General features: G+C 46.6%; 1 protein-coding gene across 2 annotated transcripts in view; it reads right to left on the bottom strand.

Annotated features, from left to right (window-relative positions):
* TENM4 (teneurin transmembrane protein 4) overlaps nucleotides 1-22,783 on the bottom strand; it is an 813,415-nt gene that overhangs the window by 309,956 nt on the left and 480,676 nt on the right. For both annotated transcript variants that reach the window (XM_066249328.1, XM_066249320.1), the window contains one exon: nucleotides 15,628-15,837. In XM_066249328.1, coding sequence (XP_066105425.1) covers nucleotides 15,628-15,837 — 210 coding nt within the window. The remainder of the gene's footprint in view (nucleotides 1-15,627; nucleotides 15,838-22,783) is intronic.

Below are 22,783 nucleotides of genomic sequence, written 5' to 3'. Positions count from 1 at the left end.
CGCTTGAGAGACAGGCCCGGGTGTCAGGAGCCTCTCTCTTCTTGATTCAGTACGAACGGCAGCTCTGTTCATTGAATGCTTCATTTGCTAGATGCTGGGCTAAGAGCTTTTCATAAAGTGTGCTGATTCCTGGCTCACCCTGCTGGGCTGGTTTAAATGACCCTATTATACAGACAAAGCGACCAAGGCTCAGAATGAATTCCTAATCTGCCTGGGTCACTTTGCCAGTAAGTGGCAGAGCTGGGATTTGGACATTAGCCTATGTGACTTCAAATCTTATCCCCTCATATACCAAAAATTCTTAATAGAGAAAAATAAAATTCTTTGCCTGTGACTTTCCATGTAATTACTCTTCCATTAAGAACTATACTTTGGCTACCTTTTAGAAAAAGACCAAGAGTAATTTATGAAAAAATTTTCTGCAGATCAAATAAAACAACTATTCTCTACAGACTTCTATGTATTTGACAGTCTGATATAATCAATAACACAGTATTTACAGAGCACTAGTTTTGTGTACAGGCTCCATGCACTAATGACCACACACCCATTTGGGGGCAGCCCTGTGAGAAATATGCTCTATAAATAACCAAGAAACGCCCTGGCCGGTTGTCTCAGTGGTAGAGCATCAGCCTGGCGTGCAAGGAGTCCCAGGTTCGATTCCCGGCCAGGGCACACAGGAGAAGCACCCATCTGCTTCTCCACCCCTCCCCCTCTCCTTCCTCTCTGTCTCTCTCTTCCCCTTCTGCAGCGAGGCTCCATTGGAGCAAAGATGGCCCGGGTGCTGGGGATGGCTCCTTGGCCTCTGCCCCAGGTGCTAGAGTGGCTCTGGTTGCAACAGAGCAACGCCCCGGAGGGGCAGAGCATCGCCCCCTGGTGGGCGTGCCGGGTGGATCCCGGTCGGGCGCATGCGGGAGTCTGTCTCTCCTCATTTCCAGCGTCGGAAAAATACAAAAAAAAAAAAAAAAATTACCAAGAAACTGAAGCTCAGAGAAGGGAACCAACTTGCCCAAGGCCACACAGCTTCATAGTTCAGCCTCAGAACCCAGCGCTCCCCAGCCACACTATAACCCCCTGAACCACAAAATGCAGAGCTTCTGTGTGTGATTGGATTGTGGTCTGGGTTGGAGGTGGGGAGTAATGTTGGAGTTGGGCTGGAGCATTGGGAGCCTGTCCAAGGGCTGGAAAAGCAGAAGGAGACTGACAAGGTTTTATTCCCAAACACCACCTCCCTGGAAAAGTTTAAACAAAAAGGTTTGTCTTTACAATCCGGAGGAGTTTTTCATGTTTCAACTCATGCTGAATTGTTTTATGCTTTAGCTATAAAACTTCGACAGAGAGGGTGCGGGGGGAGGGGGGGCAAGGCTGGCCCAACCTTAACCACGGCTGCACCGCTGTAAAGCTCAGGTTACGAGGATCACTCCTGGTGCCAAGGCAGTTTAACAAGTATGAGTGTACATAATTTGTTCCAGTTGTCCTGTCTCAGCACAGAGGGCTGTTTCTGGGGTGGGGCTCCGCACACTCTCGCCAATGTGGTTCCCATTACTGGCTCCAGCGCCTCCTTGAAGCTCCCTCCATACCCAGGAAGGGTCTGTTTTATCACAACTCCTCCACTATCAATTCTCTCTAAAGGTTCTGAAGTTTTCTATAGTCTGAGATCTCAAAGAGGGGGAGGGTGGGATCTTGCTAAAAAAAAAAATGTAACTACATCTCACCCGTATCAAGAAATCTTCCAAAAACTGAGTTGCTATTGTCCAACCTCTCTCCAACCTATGTCAAACTTCTCCCACTTTATATTTTGAAAACTTTTAACCCTACAGAAAAGTTGAAAGAATAGTACAAAAAACACCCATATGCTCTTCACCTAAATCTGTCTATTAATAATATGTTGCCAAATTGCCTTATATCTCTCTATAAAAAAAATGTTTTCTGATCATTTGAAAAAAAAATGTTGCGGACATCAAACCGCTTTACATCAGCATGCATCTCCTAAGAATAAGGACATGCTCCCATTTAACCACAATGTCATGTTCACAACTAAGAAAACGAACACTTATTCCATACTATCACCTAGCATACATCATATTTAAAAATCTCTCCAATTCTTCCCCAAATGTATCTTCTTTATAGTCTTTTTAAAAAACCTTGAATCTAATCAAGATTCAAGTGTTGCATTTGGCTGTTAAATGTGTTTAGTATCTTTAAATCTAGAGGAGCCTCCCATCTACAACAAGACTTCCGATTCCTCCCCCCCCCCCCTAGATTTACCTTTTTGGAAAGGTTAGGCCAATTGCCCCACAGACTGTCCTATATTCTGGATATGTCTGATTGTTTTCTCATGATTAGTTTCAGGTTAAACATTTTCGGCAAGCACTTCCTATGTGTAATGGGATGCATTTCTATTTGGCCACTATGTTTGGTTACTTGTGAAGGTGATGAGTGAGTCCTAACCTCACCGTAAAGGGACCTGTACCCACTGTAATTAGCAAGTAACCTGTGACGCGAAGTCCGACCTCATAGAATCGGTTACCTAAACTGTTCTGTCCTCTCACCTTCCATCAGTCCCCCTCTGCGTTTAGCCTCTATACTCTACAAACATCTTTGCCAAAGTCACCAACGGCCATCCAGATGCCAACGTCAGGGGGCACTTTCCACATACACATGCTTGAGCAAGACCCCCTCCTCGAGGGCAGGAACTTTGTCTTATTCAGGTTAGGATTCCACAGCTTGTGTCAGTGTTTGGCAAGCAGGGGGTGCTCAAGAAATCTCTGTGGATGAGTTAACGAATAAATACATACACTGAGAGAAAGTGGGAATTGGGAATCAGAAGGCCTGGCTTCAAATCCTGCTCTGCTACTCTTCATAGAGCGAAAGGGCTGATTTAAATCAGTGGCTTTCAGCCTGAGTGGTGGCGCAGTGGATAAAGCATGGACCTGGAATGCTGAGGTTGCTGGTTTGAAACCCTGGGCTTGCCCGGTCAAGGCACAAACGAGAAGCAACTACGACAAGTTGGAGATTCCCGCTCCTTCCCCACCTTCTGCCTTTCTCTCTCCATCTCCTCTTTCTAAAAAAAAAAAAAGTAAATAAAAATCTTAGAAAAACTAAATCAGTGGCTTTCATACTTTGAAAAAATGTTTAATATGCAAAGTGTTCTTTAAATAGGATCTTACTCAGAAGCAACTGTAGAAAACTGACAAAAGGAAGCTGCTCTGGTTGAAGCAGGTGGTGAAGGCCACAGGATGTGCCGTGCCTCCTTAGAAGTGGGGCTTGAGCAAGGTCAGAGCGGCTCCAGGAGGGAAAGCAGTGCATGCTGGTGGGTCCCGACTGCCAGCCTCGGCCGCTGGAACTATAGTCTGTACGTGGTGTTCGATCTCATTAGGGAAAGGTGCAGTTGGAAAATTGCTCTGGTCTCTGTGGACCTGATGCAGCTGAAAAGGGAAGAAAGCACAGCTAGAAAAGCTCATTGCAGAGTGGGGTGCGGGGTCCTCAGGGGAGTCAGGAATTAGCCCTTGTCCCCCTCTGTCTTAGTTCCCTTCTCTGAAAGTCCTTTGTCATTCTAATCCTCTTTGAGTCTTTCTCCCCCATTATTCCAAGCGTTTCTTCTTGCTAGGAGGGAGCAAAGCATCCCTAGATGAAGAGTAGGGTTATGAGTGGAAGGGGCAGGGGCCTCCTGTGCTCTGAGGGGCTCCGGCCATTTGCTGAGTGATTTGGTGACCTGAGAAGCCTGTCCATTGTCTGAGCTTTAAAGGGCCACTGCCCCTTACTATTAATCCACCTCAGGACAAAGGCCATCACCAGCTCAGACAAATAAGCTCCTTATCCAGGCCTCATGCATCATCTTGTCACCCACACTGGGACCCAACAGGGGCAACTTAAAAGAGCAAAGAGCCAGAGTGCAACTCAGCAGTTTCCATTGGGGGCCCGTGGCCAGGGGTCGAGGATTGCTGCCGAAGTGTGCATGCAGCTTCCTCTCCCATGCAGGAGGCTGGGCCAGGGCGAAAGAAATCTCTGATCTGCTGGGGAGGCTCCCTGAGGATCTTGGCTTCCCCACGGTTATCAAGAAAGGGGGGTGATGGCCGTTGGAGGAGAGAAGGGGACCTGATGGGGTGAGAAGAAATAGGTGCACTTGGGATGCAAAATGCTTCTTATATCTGTGTGACCTTGGCCAAATTATTGCACCTTTCTTATACTCAGTTGCGTAAAACAGTAAACAAAAAAGCAATGATAACAATAAAAGCAGCTTCCACTGAAGACTTTATAATAACCAGGCCCTTTGCTAAGCACCTCTTATACATAATTTCACACCGTACTCTAACAATACCTATGAGGCAGGTATTATTATAACCCCTATTTTACACATGAGGAAAAATGGAAACTTAGAGGTTCAATCATTTGCTTAAGATTTCAGCTAGTAGTGAGGGAGCCAGAATTCAAACCCTCACGCTGAATTCTTCGGCTCCAGAGTCCCCTTCCCCGCCGTACAGACTCAGCGGGAGAGGCGGAGCGCCCAGCACAGCACCGGCACCCTGTGGGTGCCCAGCCATGGACCCTGCTCTTCTGTTCTACAACCCAAACGTGTGCCAGGCCCTCCTCGGTTCCTGAGCCTGTCCCTGCCACTTCGACCCCTCTCAGTAAGCTCTGAAGTGAGTGGGACACAGAGCCGCAAACCTGCCCAGGGGCCCTGCTGCTCTCTCCCTCCCCCACCCCAGACCACAAGGAAAATTGAGACCCCTGGACAAGCTGCACCCTGAGAGTGGGAGGGAAGGGGGGTGGAGACGGGCCCCTGCCATCCCAGCTCTTCCTTCCTGGAGAGGAAGACAGCCTTGCCTCCCAGCCCTGCCCCTGCAGCAGCTCCTGGGTTCCCTATACTCACGGCTACGCGTGGAGGGCACACATGACTGCTGATCAGATGCTACAGCACGAGACCCTGCACAAAGCACATACTTGAAAAAAATCTGCTGAAAGAAAGAATGAATGAATGTTTAGGAAATAAATGCTGCAGGACCTCACATGTAGTCTGGAGAATTTGGTTGCACACAAACAACTGACAGGCAGAGTACGAACATCTATGCTGCTTCCTGTACCAGAGCTCTTGTCTTCCTCCGCTCAGGCCGCCATGACAAAGTCCCACGGATCGAGTGGCTTAAGCAACAGACATTGCTTTCTCATAGTTCTGCAGTCTGGGAAGCCAAGTTCAAGGTTTCAGCAGAGTTTGGCTTCTGGTGCACGCTTTCTTCCTGCCTGGCGCTTTCTCCCTCTGCTGCAGAGGGCCATCTTCTTGCAGTGTCACACGGCAGACAGCATGTGACCTCTGGTGACTCTCCTTAATTTATAAGGACACCAGGTTCTTCAGATTGGGGTTCTACCCTTATGACCTCTTATAACCTTAATCACCTCTGTAAAGGATCTTTCTCCAATACAGCCACATGGCTTTTGGGAGGACATGTTTCAATCCCTGGCAGCCCTACAGATCCTTAAAACTGCAGCTCACTTGCCTGACCAGGCAGTGGTGCAGTGGATATAGCGTCGGACTGGGATGCAGAGGACCCAGGTTCGAGACCCCGAGGCTGCCAGCTTAGGCGCGGGCTCATCTGGTTTGAGCAAAGCTCACCAGCTTGGACCCAAGGTCGCTGGCTCAAGCAAGGGGCTACTCGGTCTGCTGAAGGTCTGCGGTCAAGGCACATATGAGAAAGCAATCAATGAACAACTAAGGTGTCGCAATGAAAAACTGATGATTGATGCTTCTCATCTCTCTCTGCTCCTGTCTGTCTGTCCCTATCTATCCCTCTCTCTGACTCTCGCTCTGCTCTGTAAAAAACAAAACAGAACAAAACTGCAGCTCACTTCTGGGCAGAGCCTGACTATGTAAACTTGCCTGTGCCCCTCGGGGAGTTATTCTCTCTCTCCAGGATGGTCCCCACAACCTCCCATTTTGCATTAAACCTCGCAGCGCCCCATTCCCTGGCGCACTTGCCTACCTTGCTCCCCTCATGGATTCCTGCTTTAGGCAGAGCTGTTTAGGTGTCTGTCTCCCCCACAGTGTACACTGTGCAGGGAACAGACTGCCTTCCGTCCTCCATGGGCCCTGGCACACACAGCAGGTCTGTAATAACAATGTGCTGAATTGGTCCTGAAGGATAAATGAGCTTCATTTCTTCCCGTATCAGTCCGTCAGAAAGATCTTCCCCTGTTCTCATTCCAAATCACTACAATTTTGTTATGTTCGCAAGCCACTGCTCCTAACTATCTTCTGATACTTACCACAGGCCCCGTCTCCGGCATTGGGACTATCCTCTGTCTCCTCAAGAACTGTGTTAGTTTGCCGTGGCCACAGCTCCTAGCAGGAATACCAAAGGAAGCAGCTAGAGCGAGTGGGAGGGGCAGGGCTCTGTGAAGAAGGGCTGTGGCAGCCCTGCGGGGGGTTAGGCCCTGAGCCCCAAGCAGTGGGAAACATCGGGAGTCACCGGCAGGGCTGTGTGACAGGCATCGGGCTGTGGAAGGGTCACCCTGGCATAGTGTCATAGTGTGAGGATGGATTCAAGGAGACGGGAGGCAGGGAGGCCAATAGGAGAAAAGGCAGAGTAGGAAATGTCTTGGTTAAGGAGCACAGAATTTTACAAAACCAGCAAATAGATAAGTACCAGCTCAACTTCCATCTTTGCTCCTTCTAAGGAAGACAGCAGTTGTGATCACAACTTGAATTTTGATTAGATAACCTCCTCGTCAACTGAAAACATATCCCATTCTCTGCCAAAGATGAAAAGGCGAGGCCAGCACACACTGAGCACCCGTTGCAGCCTCCGTGTCTTAGATGTTTTCCCATTGCATCTTTGAAACAACCCCCAGACTGCTCTCTGTATGCCCCTGATACAGAAGGGCAACCCCGGGGAGAGAGCTGAGGTCAGGCCAGGTCAGCTTGCTCCTGGGGAGGGGATCTTGGTTCACATCGGGTATATACTCTCCCAGAACCGCAAGGGCGGCTAAAGAGGGGTTTCTGGAAGTGCAATATATGTATGATTGTTGTTAGCCTGGGCGGCAGCTTCCCAGATTTATTTATAGAAATACGATCCCTTCAGGAGAGAGGGACTGAAGCATAAATGAATTACCAGTCCTTCTCCTCTCCTTTCAACTCTGGGGGCTGGGGGGCTGGGGAGGCCAGCTGGCCAGAAGGAAAAGGCATCACCCTGTTTCATCTGGGGAGTGTGGGGAATGGAAACAAGGCAGGGAACCTGGGCGAGAAGGCAGAGGCCTGGGCTCCAAGACCCCCTGCTGCGTTTGCTTAGCTGCTGCTTTGGGCTTACTCCCCCATCCCAAATCTCTGGAAATCACCAGGGAGGGGGAGAGAGGGGGCTAAAGCTCTGAACTCCAAGACAGAGCTGTTAATTGTTGTATTTTCTCCAAGCATGGAGGTGGGGGGGGTAGGAGGGGCAGGGCAGAGTATAATCTGTCCCCAAATATTTTAGTTCCAGAAGGGGACTAAGGAAACTGACACTCACTGGGCACCTAGTTTGTCACCATCACCATGTTAGAAGTCTTGCCGGTATTTTCTCATTTACACAACAACTTTGTGAAGCACTATTAAAACCAATACCCATTTTACAGAAGAGGCAGCTGAGACCCTGAGAGGTTAAGCAACTTCCTTATGGCCACACAGAACAGCAGAGATGTGCAGACCCCTGTAACCTGTCTTTCTCTCCCAGGACCCCACAGTGTGCCATTTCTGTTTCTCTTCTGACTTCAGTCCTGTCAGGTCCTTTCAAGCTGAGGCAATGTTTTTTGTTTTTGTTTTTTGTTGTTGTTGTTGTTGTTTTAGTTGTTTAATCTCAAACACCTATATAAATAATGGAAGTTCAGAAGGAGAAGGAGGAGGGGAGAGAGGAGTGGCAGGGAAGGGAAAAAGAGAAAGCCACATGGTTTTCTGGTCCAAACTGGGAGCCATTAACCAGTAATGGGGGATCCAGCTGAGCTCAAAGCACCCAGCTCAGACCTGATGACAGGGGCCCAGGGCGGGAGCCTACAACAGGGCAGGTGGGAACAGATATTCAGAAAAGACTACATTTAAGAAGGGAAAGAAAGGGAGGCTCTGGGAGCCGCAAGAGATGTTTATTCTCATGGTGAGCCAGCTGCGGGGTGTAGCATTAAAAGCCTAGACCAAGTGCTAGCAAGGAAGCCGCAGAGCTGTGTATCCTACAGACATGATTTTGAGTGGTGTGAGTGTGAACAGACATGAAGTCACACTGAATCACACACAGGGTAGCTTCCATTTTCTGTCAGCCTTTTGATGATGCGGAGGAGCCGGTCTCAGTTCAGGACTAGTGTGTCCTTAACACCTAACACTTGTCGATGTTCCCATTTAACAAAGAGAAGCGAGCCTCTGGTCAGTGTCCTTGAGCAGACATTATCTCTCCAGAATGTGACAATCTGCGTTCACTGTATTTATTTTTACAGCTACCTTCTATTTATGGCAAGTGAACTGCAGCAGTAATATATAATTTCCTTGGGAAATAAATAAATTTGTTGAGGGGAAAAAAAAAAGTTCAAGAAAGGAGGTCATATTAAGGGAAGTAAAATAAATAGCTGTGTAAGTGGTACAGACTGACGGTGACACACAAAGGAACAAGCTTTAGGAAATGGTGGTCTAATGCCGTTCTCTCACTGTCCAGATGAGAAAGCTAGGGGGGCCGAAGGACAGGGCTCCTGCGAGGTCACACTGCAGGTGAGAGGCAGAGCTGGGCCCAGGAGCCGGGCCTGCTGCGCCCAGGCACCTGCCTTCTCAAGCAGGTCTCCAGGATAACTCGTGCTGGAGAAGGGTGAGGCTTCTCCAGGGCAGGTTTGTGACCAGAACACTGAGCCGAGACACGTGGCAGTGGGCCTTGCAGGTGGGACCGACCTGGTTCTAAGCTGTGCGGCTGAAGCGGCTCCAGGCCAAGCTGCTTCCCTCCCTTCCTCTGCCTGCTTCCTCCAGCACAGGGCGGCACACAGACGCCACACCGGGCCCGCCTCGTGGCACCGTGCTGCAGATCCAGAGGTGGGCCCGCCTCGTGGCACCGTGCTGCGGATCCAGAGGTGGGCCCGCCTCGTGGCACCGTGCTGCGGATCTAGAGGTGGGCCCGCCTCGTGGCACCGTGCTGCGGATCCAGAGGTGGGCCCGCCTCGTGGCGCCGTGCTGCGGATCCAGAGGTGGGCCCGCCTCGTGGCGCCGTGCTGCGGATCCGGAGACAGCCGAGGTAAACGTGCTCTGGGAATGCAAGGGCTGCGCGAATGTCAGCTCTACTCATGTCCCAAACTCTCCCTGGCCTCCTTCCAGATGCCTCTTCTACAGTCCGGGCCCTGAACTGTCAGGAGATGCTTTAAGATGTGGTCTGATGTCCGCAGGGGCACCATGGAGCAGGGCACTAACGTTTCATTGCGGACACAAACCAGGCTTCGTTTCCAAATGGAAAAAGCCTGGACACATGGCTAATGTGCCTTCTTCCTAGGCAGGGTGGTCTAGGAATTCCTAGATCCAATCAAGCCATACACCAAAAATGTTAGTTTTGTACCTTTTAATGCAATGGTATTTAGGGAAATTAAGCAGAAAAGGAGTTGCAAAAAGTCTACAATTGTGTCACGTGAGTGACTAATTAGAAGGCCTTGTTTCTCCCAGGCCATTCAATTACATTAATTTAAAATGTGACCTGTTTATTTTGCAAGGTCAGAAAGAAGCCTTACCTCCTAGAAAGCCAATGTGGCAATTAAATTAGAGCCACCAGAGTTTGCCCGAGGTAACACATGAAACAGGGCTGTGCAAACTGTACAAAACAGACATGAATGAATGCTGTTTGGTTGTCTCCATTGCCCCCAATTATGGGGGCACAATCTCCTGTCCCTGGGGGGCAGCCTCAGGTGAGGGCTTGTCTGGTTGAGGGCGGCACCTGGTAAGATGGAAAGAGCACTTGCTGAGTTCTAGACTTTGGAGAATTAAGCACTTGGCCGTTCCTCTCCTGAATTCACAGGCCTGTGCGTCAGCCAGCCCGTCAGCCTGCTGGCACTGGCCTCCTGAGCACCCACGTCTACAGCAGAGGGTCCCTGGCCTTTCCAAATGGTCGTAATGGATAAACGAGCAATTCTGTACAGCTTCCCAGTCACTGACTTGCAGCTGTATTGTGCCCCCTAGTTATCAAGTTTCCTAGTTATCTCTGTAACCATGGGCAAGTTACTAAACTGTTCCGAGGCCCAATATTCTCCATTTTTAAAAAGCACAATTCAGGATCATTGACCTGAACTGATATGAGACTTGGAGTTGGAGTCTTACAACGATTGTTCATTTCACTACATGAATAGTAACATATCAAGGACCATCCGAGCACTCTAGGGTAGGGATGTTAGGAAAAATACAGTATATGTACTCTATTTTCTTTCTTATACCTGAACATTTCTGACTTCTGAAAAGCTCTCCAAGAGTTTCATCGAGGGGGATTTTGACCCCATAAATTAGATATCTATTTTATAGAGTTTCTTTGCTTAGAATGTTCTTCACCCCTCAATTGTCAAGAAAATACCCACAAATATTTCAAATATCATCATGAATAAATGCATAAAAAACAAGAAATCAAAATTTTCTTTTTGTTACTACGAGTTACCTAACTCCTACATAGCTGGTATAAGAATTTATTGACTATCAGGAGTCTATTGATACAACGAGTTGAAAGAAGTGAACAAAATTGTCTGAAAACTTTACATATCCCAGTTAGGTCCCTGCTCTTGGAAACTGGAAGATTGACAAACCCAAGTCCTTGTAGTTGGCATGCAGCAATGGTTCCACACCATTCACGGTGAAAGGAGACAAATCTCACTGGACTCAACAGTAGGAAAAAGGCCCCACTTTGCCTTCTGATTTCACAAACCGACTTAAAAGGACCCTCGCAGAATCCCCCAGGGGAATCTGGATTGGTTCTAAATTAAGTTGAATTTTTTGTTTTGTTTTAAGAGCACATTTTGGAAGCAGCTTGCATGCATGGCAGTGTTTCTCATTTAGAAAGAAAAATAAACACTCCTCCATTGGCTTGGAAGTCAAAACAATAAGCCCAGCAGCTTAAGACCTGAGAAAGTCAATGAAACTGCCAAACAGCAGTGATGCTGAACAGTGTGACCCGCCTGAGATGTCTGTAGCGCAAGGCAGGAGGGCCCAGAGCTGGGGGGGCGCAGGGAGGCCCTGGGCAGCCCAGCCTCCAGGGCTCGGCTCTCATGAAACAGCACCAAAATACAGTGTCATCTGGTCTGACCTGTAACTCCTACAGTGCTCACAAAAACACAAGGGAACAATTCCACTCCATGGGATCAGACAGATCTGGAGTTCAGCTCTGGCTCTATCACTTAGAGGCTGTGCTATTAAGGGGAATCTACTTAACCTCTCTGGCCCTCTATTGCTTTAATGAGACTCAAATGGCTATGTCAAGGCAAATATGAAGTTTAGGGCTGACCTGTGGTGGCACAGTGGATAAGCATCCACTGGGATGCTGAGGTCACCAGTTTGAAGCCCTGGGCTTGCGTGGTTAAGGCACATATGGGAGTTGATGCTTCCTGCTCCTCCCCCCTTCTCTCTCTATCTCTCTCCTTTCTAAAATGAATAGTCTTAAAAACATGAAGTTTAATGAGATTCAGTGAGCTAGAACACCTCTGACATAAGTGCTTCATAAAGGTTTGTGGGGTGAGTAATAGGAATCTAACAACTTGGAATTCTTTTAAAATCATCCTTTTTTTTTTTTTTTTTTTTTTTTTTTTTTTTTTGTGGGAGAGAGGTGGAATTCCTTTTATCTTCTTCAGCCTCCTACTACGGAGAAGACAGAAATCACAGGATCTGGTACTGAAAACAAATCAAAAAATGGAAAAATAAATAAAAAGAAAATAGGGGTTCTGGAATCAAGCGGGCTTACATGTGAATCTTTGCCATGCCCCTTACAAGCCAGGGGCGTATGAGCAATCACTGGCCCACCAGGAAGTGAAGATAAATGGAAGCTCGAAGAAGATAATGTGTATAAAAAAGATACACACAGAAGGTGCTGATTACAGATAAATTCCCCCACCCAGCCCTGCCTCACCAGGCTTTGAGAAACTGACATTTTTTCTCAGCTATTTGTTCCCTGACCCTCTTCAATATTAACCCGCAAATTTTCAAAGCCCTTTGTTCCCTGACCCTCTTCAATATTAACCCACAAATTTTCAAAGCCCTTTCACTTTGGAATTTAGATTAGAACAATCCACGGAACATTTACTATTTATTCTGAAAGTTTCTAATGCGGAAGGGACAAATACCTACTTAATCCTGACCATTTCCTTAGCTTTTCAACTTTGACTAGTTGATATTTTAGTGAAATCTTTCTGTATATATATATCAGTGTTTTCTAGATGGTTATCCTTGGGGGTGGATTAGGATTTTGATGACAGAGAGAGCTACTTCCCCTGTTTTTTTCCCCCCAGGGACAATGAGCGGTTCTGTAATGCCCCACGTGTTCTCCTTGCACTTTACATGGGGATTTTAGCAGGGCAGTCATGAGGCATCCTAGGCCTGGAATCACAGCCTTAGGCTGTAGTTGACACAGCTGTAGATAGAGGGCCTCTCGGGAGCCACTGGAGAGCACAGCCCGAGCTCCAGGAAGATTGGTTCCTTCTCAAAGGGTCAGCCTTGCGTGCAGGGTGCTGAGTCAGCTCCCACCACAGGAAACCCTTCGTTTTCACCTTTTAGGAGCCAGAGGGGCCGTCTTTGTCATTTAAAGTACATGCTGAATTAAGCCTCAAGGGGAGCAGGCTTCTCAAGAAACTAGAGCAATTGATCCTTTCAGATTGGTCTCTAAAGCCATAAATTAGAAGAGGGTCTGGGTGTGAAGATAGGGAAGGGAGAAAAGGAAGTTTATCACTGTCAGCAACTTTTAACTCGACAGCAACTTTGGACAGTTTTCCCCACTTCACTTATGGAGCAACCAGTGATCAGAGAAATTTGGTACTTTGCCCAGGGTCACATATTTGGGACCCAATTTCAGAACTTTTGACTCTATGGACTTTGCTCTCTTGGCTACCATGTGGTTCTCCCATAGTTTGTACTGCATCCCCATTCATTCATTCATTCATTCATTCATTCATCAGTTCACACTACATAAAAGCATCTGTAAGGCCATACACCAAACTGTTAAAAGTGGTTATTTCTGAGAGGAAGGATTACAAGAGAATTTCACTTTTTACCTTTGTGTATTGTTTGAAAGTTAACAAGCATTGTTACTTTTATAAGTGATAATAACAATAGAGACAATTCCACAAAAGTAATTTCACATTTTTGTTCATGAAAAAAAAATCAAACAAAGGGCTACAAACATTTATTGGACCCACTATGTAGCAGGGCCCACTTATCTTCACTCTCTAGCATTGGGTACATGCCCATCCCAGTAGGTCCTTTAGCTTATAGAAGACCCCTCAGTTTGGGCTGAGAGACAGAAAGGTGGCAGGCAGAGTCCAGATGTGGGGTGAGACTCATAACCTACCAACCCCAGAGCAGCAGACACATTCATTACCAACCTTTAGAGTGGTACACTCAGAGCAAGTCCCCAGGGAAGAAATCCAAAGTGTATCCAGGTCCTCTGGGGAGCAGGAGCACAGAGGAGCGTAATTGAACAGAAAGCTGTAAGCCAAAGCCCTCCCATCTACCCTGCACATCAGTAATGCAATAATGTCATCAATTTGTTGCAGAATTTGCAACAAAGTGCTTGCTCTTGTTCAGTTAATTAGCAAAGGGAGAGATTAAGGATTTTAATCTACCTTCTATTTTACCTGCAAGGGTTATTTAATCAGAAATGAACAAAGAATTTCATTATATATATATTCTCCCCCCTCCACCCATCCCACTCCCACCAAGTAAATTTAAGAGGACTAGAGGACTATTAGCAGGGACACCTCAGTCAGCACAACATGATACTTGTAAAATCAGAGTACTTTAGAGATTCCTCCATCATTAGCAACTAAGGACACTGAGACCTAGAGGGACAGTGATATGCCAGGGAAATTGCCAGTGAGCCCCGGAGTTGGGATTGGAACACAGGTTCCTGCCCTCTCTGTCCAGAGTTCCTCTTCTGTGCATAGTTTTGAAACGCTAGCACCTAAAAGGTATAGAGGAGCAGTGACACCCAACCAGCAAAAGGACAACACCTGCAGGAAGCACCGAGAAGGTGCTTGGAGGTCATGGAGGATGGTCTGGCTTGTGGTCAAAGAGAATGCAGGGCCTAATATCCTTTTAGAAGAGAACTATCAAGGCCAAAGACCGCTCTGATTTTTCTTTCTCTCTCTCTCGCTCTCTTTTTTTATTAAGTGAGAGGCAGGGAGGCAGACAGAGAGACTCCTGCATGCACCGCTGGGACCCACCTAGCAAGCCCCCTACCAGGCAATGCTCTGCTCTGTTGATCAGGCAGCCGTGCCATTTTAGCACCTGAGGCGAGGCCATGGAGCCATCCTCAGTACCCAGGACCAACTTAATTGAACCATTCTAGCCACGGCTCAGGGAAGGGAGAGACAGAGAGAGGGAGGGAGAAGAGAGAGAGAGAGAGAGAGAGAGAGAGAGAGAGAGAGAGAGAGAGAGAAATGAAGGGGAGGGGTGGAGAGGCAGATGGTTGCTTTTCTTGTGTGCCCTGACCAGGAATCTAACCCAGGACTTCCACACAACAGGTGATGCTCCACCACTGAGACAAACGGCCACAGCCCGCTCTGATTTTCAGAGACAAGAGAGGTTGTATATCATCCTCCACTTGGAGGCTTGAATCTCCTACAGGGTATAAGTATAAAGAAGTTGACTGGCCTCTGCTGGACACAGAGAGGGCAAGCACTGGTCCCAGGTCACACAGCAAGCACCTGATTAGGGTCTGCTGGCTCTTGTCTGCCTGGTCTCCTACCCCCTTTCTTTCTTTACTGATTCTCCTTAAGAGAGTCATAGCAGTGCTTAGAAGAGTGCTTATTATGGGCAGATGGAAGTTTAAGCCCAATGGCTCTCTCTGCAGCCAGCATTCCGCCCTGCAGCTGCTTGGAACTTCAGGGCCCCCTGTATCTGGGTAGTGTAAAACTTGAAAACTTTCAAAGACAGCCTTAGAATCCAGGTAGTATCCTTTACCTCAGCTTTCTCATGGCTAACTGGGAAACTATCATACCGGTTTCTTAGGATTGTGAGGAAGACCCAATGAAGCAACAAGTGGCAGGGCAGGCACAGTCCCTGGCACATAGGAGGTAGCCAATTGGTACCGTTTTAGTTTTAACCTTTCTTTTTCTGTGTCCATCTTTGTCTGTATTTTTGCTTGTTTATTTCTCTACCTGATGTTTCTGTCTTGTATCTATCTGTCTGTGAATCTCTGTCCATGCGGCTCTGCCTACCCGATGTCTGTCATGCGGGTAGGGACGGCGGCACCCCAACCCATGCACACCCCAGTGGCAGGCAGCCACGCAGGAGTCCGGCTGCAGTGCCGCGGAGCGGTGCCAGGTCCCCAACAACCCCTAGCGCCCCATGCACCAGGCCCTTCCGCCCCTGCAAGCGGCCCAAGCAGGCACATTAATCAGCATCACCAACGAAAGGGGAACCCCCCTCCCCACAAAAGTTAGGAAGAAAGAGGGACTTACCGTTAGCTGCGACCCCCAGGCTGGCGGAGCCACTTTTAACTAAGAATGAATTAGGGACAAACTCTTCCTCAGAGTCTGAGTCCGGGGCTGGCTGGGCCACACCGTTGCCTAGCAACCGCCTCTGGCTCTCATTGGCCGGAGGGGAGGGGGGCGGGGAGGGGGACTGCTCAATAGGGGTTGATGAAGCGGATGAACAATGCAAAGGAGCACCTGCGAACCACAAAGACAAACACAGACAGAAAAAAAAATAATGAAAATTGGTTTTGAGGCACACGGGGAGGGGGAGGGAGCAAAATAAAACACGCATCAACGGGGGAGGGGGCTTTCAACACTGGGCGATCTACTGCACACGTAGCTCGGGGGCGGGGCTGATGCCGCTGGCTTAGAAAGTTGGTGCGAACTCCTCTGAAGAGCAGAGGCCTCGGTGTAGAAAAGTCAGCAAGGTTTGGGAAAACGGCATCCTTGAAAACACCGGGGAAGCCCTTTCTGCTTTGCCTGTTCTCTAACAGAGACCAGAAAACCTGGGGTTTGGTCCTGGCAGGCCTTGTTATCTATCCAACAAATGCCCCTACTCTGTGCCTCAGTGGCCTTACTGGTAAAACGAGCAGCCACATTGAGTGATCCCAGAGTCCGTGCAAGCTAGCCATTCTGTACTGTCACGGAACCGAAATGATGCTCTTAATTAGTGAGCATTTAACCGGATATGCCTGGAACAGGTTCTGGGCTTTATAAAAGGGAGAGAAATATGGAAGAACTGATCCAGGATCCTCCTCACTGCTAGTACCCTAGGATTTCAACACTGTAATGTTTTACTTTCCTAAAAAACAAACATTTTAAGACTAGTTTTAAAACTAACGTTTTTAATCTTGGCACTCGGTGCAAACTCTTTGAGAGCAACAACTTTAGCAATCTTTTCTGCATTTGTATCCTCAGAATCTAGCATAGTGCCTGGCACATACTGGGTACTAAATATTTGCTAAGTAGATAAATGCCAGGTATCTAACATGCTAAGATCCTTACATTCTAATATTCTCAGATGAAACAATTCTATGATGTTAGGACACTGATATTCAGTGAGTTGCTTTAGGACACTGATACTCAGTGAGTTGCACTAAGTCATTGTGTCTGACTTGAAGTCTCTAACATGTCAGGAGTCTCTGATTCTAAAATCCAAGCTTTCTGTAGCTCTGTGAGCACACTCCCAACTCTTCAGAAGGAGAAGGTGATGGCTTGGGACAAGACCCTTGAGATCAGACAATTTACTGTTCTGTCAGTGGCTGGCCTTTAGACATGTGCAGTACATCGGCTACAAGAGAGGGGACATAAGCACAGACATAGAAAAGTTACAGTACAAGACACTGCGTCCGCACGACAGCAAGGGCTGCTTCTTTATTCCCACCTTGACTGAGAGAAGTTTTAAAACATAATCAGAACCATCCAGTTTTTTAAAAAGAGACTGAATCTTAGAGAACATGCAGCTCAGTCACGTGATCCTAAGATTTGGCATGGCTCTCAGGGGGAGGTGGCACAGAGACCTGCTGATTGCTGAAATTAAAAACAACAACAACAACAAAAACTTTTTGTGGTCAGTTTACCAGGAGGAGCTCACTCAGTCACAGTCATCAAATCCTTCAGGATTCTTCAGGCTCTGTGCTCTTATGTCAACCCCTGAGTCTAACTACATGCGACATTTTATAGAGCTGCTGTGTATACTGTTTGACTGGTTCATATTAGAGATTTAGTAAGAGCAACTGAGGCAGCAGGAATCGGTGATCATGGTACAACTTGTGTGACTTCTTTCTCTCTTTTGGTTTCTTTACCTAAAAATATGAGCTTTGATTGACCTCAAAATTGTCAAAACCAGTGTTTCCAATTCATCTTGAGAGAGCTTTCCCTGACATGTCACCATCAGGGTAATCATTCCTCTCTCTAATCTTGTCTTTAGTTTTGACATCACATGTGCCCTGCTGTACTTGTAGTTATGAGTAGCTGTCTCGCACATAATATGGCACATTCTTGGAGTACAGTGCATTCTTGGAGTTGGCTTTGGAGTTCAACAGAACTGGGTTTGCATCATGACCTACCCTACTAATTAAGCTCTATTATCTTGGGAAAATGACTTCCAGTTCCTCATTTGTGGGTTGAGCACCTTTCCCCTTTTATATAGATGTTGGGAGGACCACAAATACTAAATCTGAGTATATAGTATGCATGAGTAAGCAAGAGTCCAGGGTCAATACTCATCAAATGTTTATTAAATTGAATGAAACCAACCCATAGAGAAACCTAGTCATGATTAGACCCAGTTTTGGAAAGATTTTGTCTATCAAGCTGCATTTATTAAGTAAATATACTTTCCTTTCCTCATCTTTTATTAATGAAAGACATTTTATAATCTCCGATCAGAGCTTCTGATGCGCTTGAGATAACCAGCACCATACCATGCCGAGTTGTTAGTATTTCACACAAAAGTTAAGAAATGTGATAGGTTGTTCCAGGATATTTGTTATGGCCGCTTCCTGAGTAAACCTATCAAATCTTTAAGAAATAAACAGTTCAAGAACTGAGTCAATTCTTCCATCACAAACATCAGAGGCCCAGGGCTGAGGACAGCACAGTGCTCTGCCAGGTCTCATGCCTGTTCCATCTCCCTTCCCCCCGGTCAGCTCAGAATTGTCCAGTCCAGCCTTCCCAGGTCACCTCGAGCCTCCAGGTTGCCCTGAATATTCCTAACCTAACATGCAAAGGTGTCAGGCACTTAGAAGGTACACAATGACTCATGAGGTTTCTGTGAAGTATGATGCTATTAGAAACGTGTTCATTCTCTCTGTCTTATTCATCAGCATCTTTTAAGTGGTCCCAAGGCAGGGTATACAGAACCATGCTCCTGGGGTGCATGAAAATATTATAAATATTTATTTTATTTCACCTTTTTCTGATATTTAATTGCTTCTTTTATAATATATATTATATATTAGTGCTTGAAATATATGTAATAAAATGTACTGCTCTACCAACTCAACATTTACAGAAACAGGGCAGGGTTGTATTAAGAATATTGTTGTATTAGAAGAAACTACATTTGGCTTTTTAAAAAGTTTTTTTTTATTGATTTTAGAGAAAGAGAAGAAGGGAGGGAGAGAGAGAAAGAGAGAGACAGAGGGAGAGAGAAACATCAATTTGTTGTTCCACTTATTTATGCATTCATTGGTTGATTCTTGTATGTGCCCTGCCTGAGGATTGAGCCCACAACCTTGGCATACGGGACGACACTCTAACCAACTGAGCGAACCAATCAGGGCCATTTCTTCTTTTTTTTTTCTTTAATTTATAAAGTTTTATTTTTGCATGTGCTAAATCTCAGGAACTGTGGACATTTGACTTTTAATTGCACGACTTGCTAGCTCAGTATACATGACCTTGGGCAAGTTACTTCACCCTTGTGCCTCAATTTCCTCATCTACATAATGGAGATTTAAAAAAAAGAACACCTACTTCACAGGGTTGCACTGAAGATGAAAGGAGTTAAAACAGGTAACATGTTGAGAACAGTATGGCAGCCAATAAACACCTAATAAATGTTAGATGTCGCAATGCGTAAATAGGTGTATATAAAGTGAGGGGTACTGGCTTTCTTCATCTTTTCTTTTTTATGAGTGCAGTGTATATATGATTACAAAAGTATGGGAAACACTGTTTCATTCCACAGACATTTCCTGAACAGTCACTGATTTGGCTAGAAGGTGAGAGTGATACAAACTGTGAGAGACTCAGCCTCAAAGAAGCTGGTGGGTGGGGAGAGAGAGTCACTCAGAGCTCCGGGAAAGGCAGTGATGGGGCCTTTCAGAACAGAAGACAGCCCAGTGGAGAAGAACTGGAAAGGGTTTCTGGAACCAGAGGATGCCAATGGGAAGAGTAGAAGCGATGGGGGCATAAGCACTCGTGACAGAGGGAGGGATACCTGACTTAAGGCAGTCATCCTTTTCCTGGTATCCAGCATTCCCCCTCCCCCACACCTTTCAAGTATCATGTATTAGTTACCAGTAACTTCTCACCAAACCTACTGAGATATGCCAGCCTGCTCCCACTTCTAGGAACTCACTGCTTTCTCTTTTGCCCAAGTTTGCTGAGCTGCACAACTCCAGGGCACCATACACATGGAGTCTATCTGAATGGCACCCCCTGGAGCACAACCAAAAAGTTTTGCCTGAGATTTTTCACTTGCTGTTCCTTCTCCTTGAGCATTTCTCCTCTTCCCTTTTCTTCATTATTAGCACCCTGAGTGTCTCACTAGCTCCCACTCATCCTTCAGGCTTATCCTCACGGTCACATTCCCCAAGGAGGCTTCCCTGATGTCTAAGTGCTCCACACTCCCTCTACCTTCCCTGTGGCAACACTTGTCCCTCTGTAGTGTTTACTTGCCTGTGTCTGCCCACTAACCTGCCTGGCTTGCCCACTACTGTATTCGCCAGTGCCTAGCATGGTGTTGGTACACAGAAAACACTGGTGAATGCCGGTTAAATGGAGAAAGGGAGGTAGGCAGGAAGGAGAGCACCTGGATTATGGAACAAGAGTTCTATGTAAAGAGGATAGTGAGAAATGAGTCTCTGACAAGTAGGTTTAGACCTTGAAGACAGGAAAGAAATCAGACCTTAAACAAGGGAGTCATAGAAATTTTTAAAGCAGGAAGATGTCGAGACCCAGGGTTGTGCTTTAGAGGGATCTGCTCTTTAAACTTAAAGCATCTGCTCAGCCACCCAGATCTTCTTTCTAATTGGCTCAGCTTATCCAGGATGTTAAAAGTCCACATGATCTGGGCTTTCCTTCTGGGTGGGGCCCAGGTGCATGCTCACTGAGGCAAATAAAGATGCCTGATGCCATGAGAGTATGGAACAGGAGTTTAGGGTTGCCTCCCCATGTATCTTGATCATCAGCTTGAATTTTCCATTGTGTCATGGTAAAAAAAAAATAGAGATAAGACAATTGAAATAAACTTCCTTACACCTCACCCCAATGACCAAGGGGGCCAGTGAAGAGTGGAAGGGAGCCATTCAAGTCTCATGAGAGGGGTCTCAGTGAGCCTAGCTCTAACTTATAGTAGATAAGGATGGAGACAGAAAGCAACAGAGTGACAAGGCAGGAACCCATATGGTTGGGGTGGGGATGGAGTGGGTCGGGAAGAAATATTTGCAGAACTCCTCTTGAAAGCCAGGAACTGGGCCAGGTGATTTACAAGCTCTTCTCCTCACAGCAAGCCTATGGTCAGGACACTTCATCCCCATTTTCTTTTTTTAAAGATTTTATTTATTTTAGAGAGGAAAAAGAGAGAGAGAAGGGGAAGAGGAGCAAGAAACATCAACTCCCATATGTGCCTTGACCAGGGAAGCCCAGGGTTTTGAACCGGCGACCTCAGCACTGCAGGCTGATGCTTTATCCACTGTGCCACCACAGGTCTCATCCCCATTTTCAAGGTCAAATAGAGGAAAGCTTAAAGAAGTCAAGTAATCTGTCACAGGACCCAGGTAAGAACCCATAGCTATAATGCAATTTCCACCGAGTGATGTAAACTAAATTAATTCCACTCTTGGTTTGGAGTGGGGAAAGGGCGATTCCTATCCTTCCACTGAAACGTATGTAAAGTGGAAAGGCCATAGGCTTCCCAGCACATAAACCAGAGATCAAAGCCGAGCTTCACACTTGGTCTATGACCTCGGTTAAGTCACTCTACTTCTAAGTTGTCTCCTTTGAATCAAGAAATGGAGTGCTAATACCTACTGCAAACAGTTGCCAACGGACTGATGCTATTATGCTTGTAAGAACCAGAGCAGTCTCACGGGAAGCGCTCTATTACATTGACTCCTTCTACCATTCCTCCAGCTGTAGGGCTTTCATAGCAAAAACAAGAGGGTTTGGGGACTAAACAATTACAGATCTACAAGCCTGCCACTGAGACCTTTATTAATATGTATTACTTGTTGAAGTCATAAAAAGAAGAAAAGTGTTAGAGATGTTAGAGAAGCAGCCGTGAAATAGGAAAAGGACATATGACCAGGGAATCCTGAGACCTGCCTTTGTGTGAATCTACGGTAGCTCTTAGCATCTGACACCTAACCTGTACCACCGTCAAGCTGGTTCTCAAGGAAGCTACTTCCAGCATTCTGGGTCTGGGGGGGGGTCTTTGGGATATGCCATGAGACGGAAGTGTGAAGGGCTAGCTGATGAACAATTGTATTATTCTATTGAAGAAAGAAAGCCCATTAACAAAATGCACTTTTTAAAAAAACACTTTTCTCAGCAGTCCAAAGAAATCCATTTAAATGCCCAAATGGAACCTTACTGATCTATAAACCCCATCCAGGCTACCGTTCTGAAAACGCTGGCCTGCTCACACAGTGGGGAAGGGCAAGTCCCTATCTGTGAAACGAGAGTGCTAGGGTGGCTGTAAGAAGCGTACTTTCTTCCCAGGCAATTCCCTGGATTATTGCAAGAGCCTCCTAATAACCTTTTACCTGGCAGCCCTGCATTTTAAAAGCCAGCATGTAAACTGCTTCACATAATGCCCAGTAAATAGCAATTATTCAATAAATGACAGCTAGGGGGAAAACCCCCCACAAAAACAAAAATGAAAAATAACCCCCCGAAACAAAACCCTGAGACCCACACAGGCGCTGCATCTTAATGGAACGCTGAGCGGATGGATTCATCCTTCCTGTGATAGCTGGCTGTGTTTCATCTCCTGAGTTTCCTTTCCAGAAATACCCTTGTCCCTCCACTTAAAACCAAATGCATTCCTTCTCTTTTCATGTGCCTACTTCGTATCTATTTATTCTTCATGGGACAGCATGTTGCGTCATTGAATAAGTAAAATCTTAGTTCTGAACGCAGGACAGGCTTGGAGGACTATGGGATCTCCTTCTCGCATGGAGGTTGGGGATGCAGGAAGACCAGGGCCGCCACCTCAGTGGTGCTTTTGAGTCTAGTGAGTGATCACGCTTACCACTTAAACAGCCTCGCATGCCCAACGGGAACCACAGACTGCTCATCTCTGTGCCCTGACCTGGCTCAGAGTCTTGACTCAGAAAGGTTTGCAGGACTGATGCCTATAGTTATTTGAAATGAATTGAAAAACACTGCTGCAAAGCATTTCAAAGTGCTG

The sequence above is a fragment of the Saccopteryx bilineata genome, chromosome 1 (genome assembly GCF_036850765.1).
Source record: "Saccopteryx bilineata isolate mSacBil1 chromosome 1, mSacBil1_pri_phased_curated, whole genome shotgun sequence".
NCBI lineage: Eukaryota > Metazoa > Chordata > Mammalia > Chiroptera > Emballonuridae > Saccopteryx > Saccopteryx bilineata.
Note: the sequence above shows the minus strand (reverse complement) of the source record. Positions and strands in the feature narration are given on the sequence as shown.